The sequence below is a fragment of the Sorex araneus genome, chromosome 1 (genome assembly GCF_027595985.1).
Source record: "Sorex araneus isolate mSorAra2 chromosome 1, mSorAra2.pri, whole genome shotgun sequence".
Lineage (NCBI taxonomy): Eukaryota > Metazoa > Chordata > Mammalia > Eulipotyphla > Soricidae > Sorex > Sorex araneus.
In genome coordinates, this window is record NC_073302.1 from 337,606,804 (window position 1) to 337,621,578 (window position 14,775).

The window sequence follows — 14,775 nt, forward strand, 5'->3', positions numbered from 1 at the left end:
GAGCCAGGAGTCAGCCCTGAGCATCACCAGGTGTGACCCAAAACGCCAAAAAAAAAAATTAACATTGATAATTTAAATCTGTTAACAAACTTTAAAAAATATTACTAGAGTTTGGGTCACATACTTCCACTAACTGACTTTTCTTCTAGTTTGCTTAATTTTTGTGAGCCATTTAGCGAGCTTCTAGGTTTCGTTCAAAGTAAATTGGTCCTTATGTAACTATATAGTTTGATGGTTGGAAGCTGTAATCAAGTAACTTTCTATACTATCATTTTCATTGATAACATCTTTCACTATCAACATTTCATTATTCCTGTGTGTTATGCCTTCTATATTTTCTGAAAAAAAATCTGTTATGGTGAATCTCTTTCTTATTTGAGTTAATAGAAATAAAACTTAGTATTCCAGAACCCAATGTAGGCCACCTGTGCTTAGACTGTGGATTCTTCAGGCCAACAAGGACAGGGCGTGCACAAGGATCATGAACACACACAACAGTCCTGGATGTGTGTCCTAGGGCCAATACCTGGTGGCTTTTGAAAACCATGAATTTCTGAGAATCAATTTTAAGGCTTTGATTATGATAGATATGTGCTATACATTTTGAGCTATATAGATAATCCTTGTAATTAACATTTAGCAGTCTTCACATTACACGTTTGAATGTGTGTGGATTTGCATATGAATTTAACTTCATCTTCTCTGAGTTTCTTGGGACTTTAGTATAGATATACAAGCATAGTGATTTTTTACAACAAGGTTTATGTTTATATTTTATTATCTCCTTATATTATTTGCTTATTTCTATATTTTCCTGCATGCAAGTTTATATGATCTATAAATAATTTTATATATGCACTACGTTTCTTTTATCCAGTTATTATAATAAAGGTATCAATCTTCATACTTCTTCTTGAATGCTATTTAAAAACATTTAAAATTGTTTTCATTTTCCATTTTCAAGTGTTGCCTTTTGAGAAGTCTTACTGTCAGTGTAAATGCTTCTTACATGTAGATATTGCAGCCTCCATCATGTTCTTCTGTTTAATATATAAAAAAAGAGACACCTTATTATCTGAAACTGATATTAAGTTTGCTTAGAGCTTAGATAAACCTCAGGCAAAAAACATGTTTCTAGGCACATAAGCCCTTAGGGTTTTTAACTAAGAATAGTATATTTAAAGAGAGTCCTTCTCAAGGCAGGTATTTTAATCACAAACAGGAAATTCAGAAAATCTACATATAGACATGAAGCATTAGAAAGGTTTGAAAGGGAAGAAATTATATATATTGAGACCTTTGGAGACTCTTAATTTTATCACATTTGATATAAAACCTTCTCCATATTTGTGGTTTTATTTTTTTGTCCTAAAGCTAAGTTTAGAATTATCACTTTTTATATTAACCAGTTTTACAAATGAGCAGTAGATGGAAATCAGTACTTATTTTTTTAGTTTAGTTCTGTCTCCAAAAGTTTAACTGATACTGTGCTTCTCCTTATAGTATTTTGTTTTGTTTTGTTTTTCCTCTAGCATCAAGATACAATACAGGGGCTAAATCTATAAAGCAAACGTTTTCAGGGCGATCCATAAAAGTAGTACTGAAGGTGACTGTAAGAAATAATCTCCTTAAGTAGTAGACTAGATGTTATGAGAAAAAAAAACAGATTACTAGAGAGTGATTGTAAAATTTTCAATGATATTTTCAAAAATTGGGTCTGAGATAAAAAAAAATTATGAAAAAGTGAGTTTAAAAGGCCAGAGAGATAGTACAGCAGGTAGGGCACTTGCCTTGCAGGCTGTTTGCACAGTACCATCACACAAGTTCCCCCAAGTACCACAAGGAGTGATCCCTGAGCATAGAACCAGGAACCAGCCCTGAGTACTGTTGAATATGGCCCCAAAACCAAAGAAAATAGGTAGAAGTTTTTCTTAAAAGCACATTCATGCTCCCCAATCTCAAATTATACTACAAGAGTGTAGTAATTAAAACAGTGTGGTACTGAAATAGGGACAGACACTGAGATCAATGGAATAAAATTGAAAATCTGACACAGGTCCTCAGATATATGGGCAATTAATTTTTATAAGAAAAAAATATAAAGTAAAGCGAGGTAAACATCTTCAACTAGTGGTGTTGGAAAAACCGTTCAGTCACATGCAAAAAAAAAATATGAACTGAGACCACTTTCTAATGTCATGCAAAAAAGTAAAATCAAAATGGATTGAAGTCTTCAATATTAGATCTGAGTCCATAGATACAGAAGAAAACAAAGGCAGCACTTTCCGTGACACTAAATTAAGGAGACAACACCATGGACCAAGTAAGTGGAAACAAAGATAAACAAGTAGAACTTTATCAAACTAAGAAATTTCTGCACTGCAAAAGAAACAATAAGCTAAAATGCTAAAACATGCTAAGACTGGGGAAAACTTTTTCTCATCATTCATTTGATAAAGGGTTAAATCCAAGCTATATGAAACACTAGTAGAAATTTACAAGAATAAAAGCACTCAGCCCCATCAATTAAAAAAAATGGGGAGAAGAGATGAACAAAAACTTCCCCAAAGAAAAAATACAAATAACTGAAAGGCACAAGAAAAACTGCTCTGCTGCTCTGCATCACTAATTAGGGAATTGAAAATAAAAATAGCAATGAGATAATTACCTCACTCCAGAGAAACTGCCACACATAAAACAGAACAAGGGAAACCAGTATCAGCGTTATTCAGGGGCCAGAAAAGAGTTCTTACTCACTGCTGATGGTAATGTCCACTGATCCCGCCTTTTCAGAAAACCTTGTGGAAAATCCTCAAAAAAATAAAAAAAAGAACCCCATAAATTTAGTTACCATATGAGCCAGCATCCCTGTCATGTGTTAGTGTAGTCCAATGATATCTGCTCTCTCCATTGCCCTTTTGGAAGATGTGATAGATCCATCAGGATGTCAGAGGGCAGTCATCTTGGTCTTGTTGTTGGCGAAGGACAGGCGAGTGTTACGAATACTTTTCCCGGCTTCTGCCATATCGGCCAACACTGCTGCTCTTCGCTCTTTGAGGTCTTCTTTTATCGCTCCTCTGCACAGCTTTGTGAACTCAGACGTTAGCTTGTGGTTGCCTGAGGCTCGTGCCAAACCACGTTGGCGAATGAGCTCAAGAGTTTCCGAAGACAGGCATCTGTTTGTGGCTTTCTCACTCTCAACATTCTTTGCACAGTCATGTAGGTGCTGAACCAGTCAATCATATTCCTCGTCGGTGTTGTCAACGATGGCATCTTCCCACGTTGCCACAATAGTGCCAAAGAGCTCCCAGTTGGTGGTCATTCTGGGAATTCTCTTCTTAAACTTAAACTTGCAGACCTTTCTCTCCGCTTTGTGAAGTAGAATTTTGCACGAAGGAGATGGTGGTTCAATCCCGTTTGGATTTTTGGGACAACAGCGACATCAGTCAGGCAAAACCTTCAATGGAATATGATGTGGTCAATTTAATTGTAGAACTGTCCACCGGGAGACATCCCATGTCCAGCATTTAGATTCACACTTCCAGAACTGTGAGTTTCCATGGATGGTCTTGGTCGACATGAGGAACTCAGACAGTCTCTCACCCTGTTCATTCCATTCTAGGCCATGGGTTCCGGTGTGGAGTTCTTTAGGCAACCTTCTCAGTCCTATCTTGGCATTAAAATCACCCGACACTGATCTTTTAGAACTTCTCACTTTCTTCTTGTAGTTGGATGTTAGTGCATAGACGATGAAGGTAGAAACTGTCAGCAGTGAGCCACATTTATTCAAGCGTAATTGTCCGATTCGGCTTGTTAGGCATTAGAATGAATCAATGATCATGGCTAGTTCCTGTTGACAAGGATACTGACACCACCGACACCTGTGTTGTCACATGTTCCGAGGAACAGTTCTTCTCCAGTGTCAAAAATGGTGTGATGTGATTGATGTCTTCTCATTGCGTTGAAAGTACAGACAATCACTTTAGTCTTTGTTTTGGTAGTCTAGTTCATCCCTGAGAGTTTATCAGCCTCTCCTTGCCCATCCTTCTTAATGCTGCTATATGGGGGCTCTTTCAGTGTCAGGTGAATGAGACCCATTGTTGTTAACCTCACAATACATAATGGAATGCTATTTGGCCATAAGTAAAGATGAAGTCGGACAGTTTACTGCCACCTGCATGAACATGGAAAGTATCACAACAAGCGTAGTCAGAAGGAGAGGGACAGACACAGAATGATCTTTCTCAGATGCTTGATATAAAAATGCCCGGCAGAGAAATATAAAATACCCAAAGGCAACAGAAGCAAAAAGCATGAGAACTGGTTTACTCTGGAAAGTTGGTCTCTGGTGGGGGTTGGTGGGGATGGGTCGGGACTAGTACAATGTGATGTTGGTGGAGGGAAATATTCACTATGGAGGAGAAAGGAGTACTGAAAGGAGGTATGAAGTTCCCACCATAGAGGCAGGCTGGGGGAATAGGTGGGTAACTGGGAACATTGGTGGAGGGAAGTGGACACTGGTAAAAGGACTAATGTTGGAATATTGCACAACTGAAACTCAATCATAATGTGCTAACACTGTAATTCACCGTGATTTAATTTTAAAGAAATTAAGAAAGTACATTCCTGAAAGACTTTAAAAAAATTCTCATGTATTTGAGTAGTATATACTTATTAAAATTTTAAGATAATTGCACATGGTGTCTTTTAAAAATTTTTTATTAGTGAATTACTGTGATGTACAGTTACAAACTTATGAACTTTTGTGTTTGCATTTCACTCATACAGTGATCATTTACCCATCCCTCCACCAGTGCCCATTCTCCTCCACCAATGATCCCAGTATCACTCTCACCACCCCCACAGCCCCACCCTGCCTCTGTGGCAGGGCATTCCCTTTTGTTCTCGCTCTTTTGGGGTGTTGTACTTTGCAATAGAGGTATTGAGTGGCCTTCATGTTCGATCTATAGTCTACTTTCAGCTCACATCTTTCAACTCGAATGGGTCCTCCCAAGATTCTCTACTTGGTGTTCCCTTCTCTATCTCAGCTGCCTTTTCCCCCAGCATATGAGGCCAGTTTACAAGCTGTGGGGCAGACCTCCTGGTCCTTATCTCTACTACTCTTGAGTGTTAGTCTCCCACTCTGTTATTTTATATTCCACAGATGAGTGCGATCGTTCTATGTCTGTCTCTCTTTCTGACTCATTTCACTTAACATGATACTTTCAATGTTGATCCACTTATACGCAAATTTCATGACTTTACCTTTTCCAACAGCTTCATAGTATTCCATTGTGTAGATGTACCAAAGTTTCTTTAACCAGTCATCTGTTCTTGGGCACTCCGTTTTTTTCCAGATTCTGGCTATTGTAAACAGTGCTGCAATGAATATAGAAATGCAGATGTCATTTCTACTATACCTTTTTGCCTCTCTGGGATATGTTCCCAGGAGTGGTATTGCTGGGTCAAATGGGAGCTCAATTTCTAATTTTTTTGAAAATCATCCATATTGTTTTCCAAAAGGGCTGAATCAGTCGGCATCATGGTGTTTTTTTTAAATCTAAGTCATTTTAATAGATAGTAGTAGACAAGATTAATTTTAAATTTAAATCACTATCACTATCACTATCATTCCATTGATCATCGATTTGCTTGAGTGGGCCCAGTAATGTCTCTCTTTGTCCTAACCCTGAGATTTTAGAAGCCTGTCTTTACTCGTCCTTCCTAATGGTGACACATTAGGGGCACTTTCAGGGTCAGGAGAATGAGACCCATCATTGTTACTATATTTGGCATATGAATACGCCATGCGGAGCTTGCCAGGCTCTCCTATGTGGACAGGAAAATTCTTGGCAGCTTGCCAGGTTCTCTGAGACAGAGAATTAGGCTGTAAAATGTCGCTTCCTGGAGTTTGGTTTTATAGTCTCTGGATGTTGGCCATTGATGGGATTACATGGCATGGGTGGAGGGGGAAAATTTCTGGGTGTGACCACCTAGCCACTGGAAAATGGGGGATCTGGGCGGAAGAGTCTCAGTCCTGATCTGAGCAGGTTTGGAGATCTCAGCCCCAGGTCCCACACACCTGGGTTCCTCTGCCTGTTTCTTCATGCTTGAGGCTCGTCCGAACGTGTGGAGAGGAGCCTTGAGCATGGCTGTTGCTAGGTTCTGGAGGTCTTCACCTGTTTTTTGATATACCAGAGAATAGTTTTTAACTAAACTCTACATTGCTTTCATAAAACAATATAAGTAGTGATTACTACCACCAGAAGGCAAAATTTTGTGTATGATTGAATGCTGAAATAGTAGAAAACAATATATTGCAGTCAAGAATAAACTCTTGGGCTGGTGAGAGTGTAAGAGTTAGGCACCTATCTTGCCCAGTTGACCTGGTTTGATCCCTCGCACCCTATTTGGTCCCCTGAGCCCTGCCAGAGTGATCCCAGAGTACAGAGCCAGGAGTAAACACTGAGTACTGCCAGGTTATGTCCCCATGTGCAAGGTTCGAGTGGGGTCTCTGCTATCAAACGCAGACCTGGCACCACCCTTCAGGCTGAGCATCTCTGTGAGGCCCTGTCTGCCCACTCCCACCTCAACCCATGCCCATGCCACAAAAGAAATAAGAGAAACCCAGAAATCCTTTCTTGGGGGAAGAGTTACAAGTTACCTGCCACTTGATAGTTTAACCAAGAATCAGACAGAAACTTTTCTGGAGTGGAGAACCGGTTCCTCAGCTGATTCTTACTGCATTCTGATGCTAATACAAACCACACCCACATGCTTCATCTCAAATGACTTTAAATTCAATGACTTTAATTTAATTCAATGATTTTAAACTCAAATAAATTTAAATATATGACTGAAATGAGTTTTGTGGGATTATGAGTGCAACTTTTATTTTCAAGTATGGCAAGATATTTAAAAGGTCTGTGAAACTTTTTAATAATTTTTAAAACATTTAATTTTTAAATCATCATTACCTTTATAATAAAAATTTAATACTTAATGATAATCTGAATCTGTGCATACATTTGAAATCATTCCAAATTTTCAATGTATTTAATAATTTTTAATTTAATGTACATGTAATATGACTAAATATACATTAATTTTTACAGGTTCACAGTTTGGTTCTAATGAGTGTTTTAATCACCTCAATTCGGTGGGTGACATAGCTGGGAGCTGTGGTTTAAACAATGAAGAGTACAAAAAGTGTACATCTAGGTATGCTTTAGTAAATGAATATGAGATGTCATTTTATCGTCCATTTTAAAAATCAACTAACTAAATTAATATGAAATAAAAATATTACTTGAACATTGAGGCTATACTTAAGCTGTTTCTTTTAACTTTACTGTTTTAATGCATACTGTTCTCATTTATATAAATTTAGATTACCTGTTGTACTATTTTCCATAGTGTTTGATTTGTATATGTCTGTTATACATAAGTTACAAAAATGGACTATTAATTTTATGCTAATGTATTGATTTTTCAAACAATTATTATACAGGAGTGTTAAAATACAAATATATTTTACTATTCAGGAATTAAAGCACTGTGTTTAAAAACAGGTGGGTACTTTGAGAGGCCGGAGATATAGTCCAGGGGTTAAATCACTTGCTTTGCTGGGTGCAACATAAAAATCAAAACAAAATAAACAAAAAATCTAGCAGTATTGTATATCCAGTCATATTTTCTTATTGTATCTTCTTGGTGACCTTGAAAAATATTCTTCATGATTTTTAATGTATAAAATTTCAATATTTTTAGTCTACAAAACATTACACTGATGTCAGTGTGCTATATTTTTAGGAAAACTGAGACACATTCACATAGAACTGAGGCACTATGTGAATGTTAATGATGAAAGTGTAATAAGCTAGAACCTACTTGCCTTGAAAGCAGCAGGTTCTGATTCGATCTCTGGCATGGTTGGTTTTCCCAAGCATTGCCAGGAGTAATCTCTAAGATAAGCTAAGAATAAGCCCTGAGCATTGCCACACGTTATTCAAAAACAAAAAGAAAAGGAAGGAAGGAAGGAAGGAAGGAAGGAAGGAAGGAAGGAAGGAAGGAAGGAAGGAAGGAAGGAAGGAAGGAAGGAAGGAAGGAAGGAAGGAAGGAAGGAAGGAAGGAAGGAAGGAGGGAAGGAAGGAGGGAGGGAGGGAGGGAGGGAGGGAGGGAGGGAGGGAGGGAGGGAGGGAGGGAGGGAGAAAGGGAAGGAGAGGTAAAGCAAGGGAGGGAGAGAGGCGGGGAGGGTTTGGCAGTGGACAGGAGGGAAGGGAAGGGAAGGATGTTTTATAAATGACTATATATTTTATTTATTAAAAGTAGAATGTAACTGCATTGAAATACTTTGGTGATATTCAGCATATGATTTATAATGCAAAAATTATGTAAAATATGTCTAGCTTACATGAATACTTTTTTGTGTTTTTACACAACTGGCGTTCCTGGGTGGGCACGAACCACCAACCTTTCGGTTAACAGCCGATAACACAAAAAAAAACAAAAAAAAATAAAAAGAAAGGGCAAAGGCGGCTCCACACCGGGGAGGTTGATGGCGATGAAGAGGCAGGTGAAGGAAGGAAAGAAGCCAAGCCGGTTGGTCTCAGTCACAGTTTATTCCAATCTCCTCTCTCCATTCTCCTCTGATTCTCCTCCTGCTTCTTCTTCCCTCATGCTACTTCATCTCTCTCCTCCGCATCTACTCCAACTCCCCAGCCCCCTCTCACAGCCTCGTTAAATCCCCCTGCATCCAGCTGGGGTTTACACAATAGGTGTGGTTATAGTCAATAGAGGGTAAAGTTCTATCCCTTAGGGGATGCTTTCACTAGGACAGAATCTCTCTCAGCAGGACATCCGCCCAAGAGTGGAATCCCATGGATGTGTTTCTCCTCTCTTTGTCTGACTAACATATAAGTATTCATATTATAAATCATTTTGTATTGACATAGCAAGAGACGCATTAAGCTTATAGAATTGCTCTCTGGGGGTCACCTAGATCTCAGATTACAGCGCTCAGGCCAGATTAGTTTTACCTAGCCCTAGCAGGGCCTAGTCTCGTCGTTGCTTTTGGATCATGACTTGACAAGCCCATGACCAAGCTCTTAACATATAGTTAAGCATTAGGCGCTTTGGCCAGGCCCATCTCGATGCCACGGTAGCACATAACTCACCGCTTGCCCTGGGTCCATCCCGTCCCTCGTTGGGACCCTGCTTTAGAGGGTGCTAGGAAGTAAGGCCAGTTGAGGCCTAAGTCAAGAAAGCAGATGCCCGGGAATGAATAATATTTGAAGCCAATTAAATCCCATGTTACAAAGCATATTAATAAATGTCTTTCTTTGTCCATACAAAAAGGATATTGTTTTAAAGTAAACTATTCAAAAGACATAAGAGAGGAGAAAGACAATATTAAGTTACAATACAAGTTCACTTGTCCTAGCAAGGTCTGACCTTACAAATTAACAGTTTGATTAGAGGAAGAGCAGATAAACTGGTAGAAGTGGTTACAGATAAACAAAGGAATGGGAGTGATTCGGGAGCACTTTGATGGGTGTGACTGATATACCTAAGCTCCTAGTGGCAAGGGGAGCAGGACATACCAATGTAGTCTAGAATTTTTAGAGATTATTACCAGATAAACCCAAACTCTGTGGCAAGGGAGAAAGGACAAACCAATGATATCCAACAGTTGAGTAGCCGCACTAGCGGCCGCACGGTTTTGGATTTCTGTATTTTAGTATTTAAGTAACTAAGTCCAAAGAAATATCTGCCAGAAATTGCATCATTGCAAGCTTGTATCTCTCAGCTACTTTATATTCCACATATGAGTGCAATCTTTCTATGTCTGTCTCTTTCTTTCTGTCTCATTTCACTCAACATGACACTCTCCATGTTGATCCACTTATAGGCAAATTTCATGTTTTCTGACAGCTACATAGTATTCCATTGTGTAGATGTACCAGAGTTTCTCTAACCAGTCATCTGTTTTTGGGCATTCTGGCTTTTGCCAGATTCTGGCTATTGTAAACAGTGCTGCAATGAACATAGAAATGCAGATCTTATTTCTGCTATACCTTTTTGCCTCTCCAGGATATATTCCCAGGAGTGGTATTGCTGGGTCAAATGGAAGCTCAATTTCTAATTTTTTGAGAATTGTCCATATTTTTTCCAAAAGTTTATCCCTATGATTTCCTTAGATGTGAAAGAAAGCCTGTGGTTACCTGAAAAACCTAGGGATAATTATATCTAATAAATTCCTTCTATCTGATAATATTTTACTAGAGTGAAGGGTCTGACATAGTACCCTACTGGTTATTTTTCTCCTCCAATTACAATTTAGATTAACTTCTTTCTTAGCTACTCCACCAAAGAACCTAATAGGGTTCCTGGTGGAAAAACAATCAAAGATATGGTGGTATAGTGGGCTGTGACCATAATCTCTACTCATTCTCATGTACGTCACAGTGAGTTTCCAAAAACCGTAAAAATTAGTACCTGTCTAATTTTATCAAAATTAGTCCAATATGGCACCATTGGAAGGGACAAGTAAAGAGAGGCTGCTGAAATCTCAGGGCTAGGACAAATGGAGATGTTACTGGCATCCGCTCAAGCAAATGGATGAATAACAGGATGACAGTGATACAGTGACAGTGTTTTTTCCTTTATGCAAAGCTTATTGAAAATACTGTACTTAATGTCCCTCTCAGAGAGCCCGGCAAGCTACTGAGAGTATCGCGCCCACACAGCAGAGCCTGGCAAGCTACCCGTGGCATATTGGATATGCCAAAACAGTAACAATAAGTCTCACAATGAGAGACATTACTGGTGCCTGCTCGAACAAATCAATGAGCAATTGGATGACAGTGACAATGACAGATTATTTTAGCATCTATTTAGCTTCCCATATTATGTACACTGAATTTATTTACTTCATTTTTTGATTAATCAAAAAATAAATGAAATTCACTTTGTCCAGATTTATGCTTTAATGAAAGGAGAAATTACTTTATAATCCTTTTGTTTACAAATTTTTTATTTAGATTTTTTTACCACTGGAAGTTCAATTCTAATTTTCATAATGTATCTACAATTCTATGTTAATCACTATTTGGTGTTTTACTAAGCGTAATACCACCTATGTTTATCCATGTTGATATGTCTATATCTATATCTATATCTCTCTATATGCCATATATTATATAAACGTAACATCAATCAGTTGATGGGCACTTAAATTATTTATACTTTAGGGCTATTATAAATAATGATTTAATGAACATTGAAGTGTATATATTCTTTAGCTTGTATTTTTTTTTTTTTGCTTTTTGGGTCACACCCAGCAATGCTCAGGGGTTACTCCTGGCTCTGCACTCAGGAATTACTCCTGGCGGTGCTTGGGGGACCATATGGGATGCCGGGGATCGAACCTGGGTCGGCTGCGTGCAAGGCAAACGCCCTACCCACTGTGCTATCGCTCCGGCCCCTAGCTTGTATTTTTATGTTACTCTGATGATTCAGGTAAATACAAAGTGGTAGGATAGTTCATTGTATAAAATTTAACTTTTGATTCTTGGAGAATCTCCACTTTTGCTTTTCATAATGACAGAAAGGGATTTCCTCTCTTTCCATATGTATATACACACACACATATATATATAGATACATATACTCTTCAATAATTGCTGTTTCTTGTCTTTTGGATAATAAGCATTCTCAGGTATGAGGTAATATTTTGTTGTCATTTTATTTGTATTTATCTAATAATAAGAGATGAAGATGTTCTATTGATCATCTGTATTTGTTCTTTGGAGAAGTATCTATTTAGATACTGTGCCCATTTCCAAAATTCTTTGTTTTTCATTGTCGAATTTTATGAACTCTGTATATTTTGGAACTCCTTTTAGATATACGGCATAAAAGTATCTTCTCCCATTTATTCCTGAGTCTTCATTTTGATACAAGATTTCTTGTTTTTTTTGTTCTGCACATAGCATTTTTTTCTCATGATGTAGACCTATTGATTATTTTTGCTCTTTTGCTATTGTAATTTAACCTGAAAGCATATCTAATGCTGACATCTACAGCCTTTTTTTTAAAAAAAAAGTATGAGGTATTTTTATCACTAGTGATGATAATACTTTGTATTAAAATACCTTAACATTCATAAAGCCTCTTCTTTAATATCAACTTTCCCAACAATGTGACAAGTGAGTAAACACTGAGAAAATATGGTATGTATATATGGCATATTTATTGTATACCTTTATGTATCTTATGGTTTCAAATCTTGTATACAAGTTAATATACTTTAAATTAAGTTTTGTGCCTTGTAACGTTGTTCTTAGGGATCACTCCTGGTAAGGTTCAGGAAATTATATGTGGTACTGGACATAAAACTAGGTTAACCACATGCAAGGCAAGTGACCTACCCTTAGATAGATAGATACTTACTATCTTCCTGGATTTGAAATTCTATTATTAACAGATTTGTAAATAATGGTGCCTGACTTGAAAATTAAGAAAGCGATATTTTCATATTTATATTATTAAAAACAGATTTTAATTTGTTAAATTATAGCAATACAAAGTGTGGAAGATTAGTTTGTTCAACTCCAAAAAGGAACATATTTCACATTTCTCAAGCCTCTGTTTTTTATACCAACATAAGTGGAAATATTTGTCTGTCATTGGAATATGAGGAAATTATGTTGGATAAAAGTCATTCGTGGATAAGAGAAGGAACTGCTTGTGACACAAATAAGGTATTCATTTTTTGTTTGTTTTCAGTGCCCTAATATTTTATAGTCCGAGTTTTTTTTACAGGGCTTCCCAAATAGTGCTCGTGAGGTCAGAGTCCTTCCTGGAAATACTGGAGCAATTGAGCATGAGGTTCAAAGCAAGTGTCTGAGGATATGGTATTGTTTGAGCCCTGCAATACTGGCAATACTCAGAGTCTTCAAGAACTTTGCCAAACGATGCTCAAGGCACCATGTTGTACTAGGGTTCAAACCTAGATGGCCACAAATCTTAACCCCTGTGCTATATATCCCTTAACGCTGTGCTATCTCTCTGGCTCTATATTCTGGTTTTAAATGCATAGTTAACACAGTACTCATAATGTGACTGCACACTCATTTTTAAAAAGCAGTGTAGATTTTTTCAGACATTTTAAAATAACCTGCATAGATTTTCTAACTATAAGGTTTTTCACTGAATATTTGTTACTTTTTTTTATTTGCTTTTTATCCTTTTGCTAGGGGGAGAGGTCAAACTCGGTGATACTCAAGGGTTACTCCTGGCTCTGCACTCAGGAATTACTCTTGGCAGTGCTGAGGGACCACATGGGATGCTGCAGATTGAACCTAGATTGGCCACATGCAAGGCAAATGCCCTACTTGCTGTACTGTTGCTCCAGCCTCTATTTGTTACTTCTTTAACAGAAATTATGCACATTTACTGAATTAAGAGTCATACTGTTATTTCACTGAATTTTAATAATATATCATAAAGTTACCTAAAAATAGCTGTTGCTATTTATAGTATTAATGAGGAAGAAAACACATTTTTAAAATTTTTTTATTATTTTTTTAATTTAAAAATTTTATTGAATCACCGTGAGATAGTTACAAGCTTTCATGTTTGGGTTACAATCTCACAATGATCAAACACCCATCCCTCCCTCCACCAGTGCACATTCTCCACCACCAATATCCCGGGTATACCCCCTCTTTCCCACCCCACCCCCCGCCTCTAAGGCAGACAATATTCCCCATACTCTCTCTCTACTTTTGGGCATTATAGCTTGCAACACAGACACTGAGAGGTCATCATGTTTGGTCCATTATTTACTTTCGGCGTGCATCTCCCATCCTAACTGGTTCCTCCAGCCATCATTTTCTTAGTGATCCCTTCTCTATTCCATCTGCCTTCTCCCCTCTGCTCATGAAGCAATCTTCCAGCTATGGGGCAGTCCCCTGGCCCTTGTATCTACGGTCCTTGGGTGTCAGCCTCATGTGATGCTACCCTACACTACCCTACACTCCACAAATGACTGTAGTCCTTCTATGTCTGTCCCTCTCTTTCTGACTCATTTCACTTAGCACGATACTCTCCATGTTTATCCATTTATAAGCAAATTGCATGACTTCATCTCTCCTAACAGCTGCATAATATTCCATTGTGTAGATGTACCAAAGTTTCTTTAACCAGTCATCTGTTTTAGGGCACTCGGGTTGTTTCCATATTTTGGCTATTGTGAAAAGTGCTACAATGAATATATAGGCACAGATATCATTTCAACTGTGTTCTTATGCATCCTCGGGATATATTCACAGAAGTGGTATTGTGGGGTCATATGGAAGCTCAATTTCTAGTTTTTGAAGGACTGTCCGTATTGTTTTCCAGAAAGGCTGAACCAGTCGGCATTCCCACCAACAGTGAAGGAGTGTCCCTTTTCCCCCACATCCACACCAGCACTGGTTGCTTTTGTTCTTTTGAATGTGTGCCAGTCTCTGTGGTGTGAGATGATATCTCATTGTTGTTTTGATTTGCATCTCCCTGATAACTAGTGATGTGGAGCATTTTTTCATGTGCCTTTGGGCCATTTGTATTTCTTTTTTGAGGAAACTTCTATTCATTTCTTCTCCCCATTTTTGATGGGGTTGGAGGGTTTTTTCTTATACAATTCTACAAGTGTCTTGTATATTCTGGATATTAATCCCTTATCAGATGGGTATTGGGTAAATATTCTTTCCCATTCTGTGGACTCTTTCT

The 14,775-nt window shown here is 37.9% G+C and overlaps 1 protein-coding gene across 1 annotated transcript in view; it reads left to right on the plus strand.

The window, feature by feature from the left end:
• ADAM2 (ADAM metallopeptidase domain 2) overlaps positions 1-14,775 on the plus strand; it is a 131,364-nt gene that overhangs the window by 74,758 nt on the left and 41,831 nt on the right. Inside the window, exons 14-15 of the mRNA XM_055128386.1 lie at positions 7,116-7,221; positions 12,581-12,764. Coding sequence (XP_054984361.1) covers positions 7,116-7,221; positions 12,581-12,764 — 290 coding nt within the window. The remainder of the gene's footprint in view (positions 1-7,115; positions 7,222-12,580; positions 12,765-14,775) is intronic.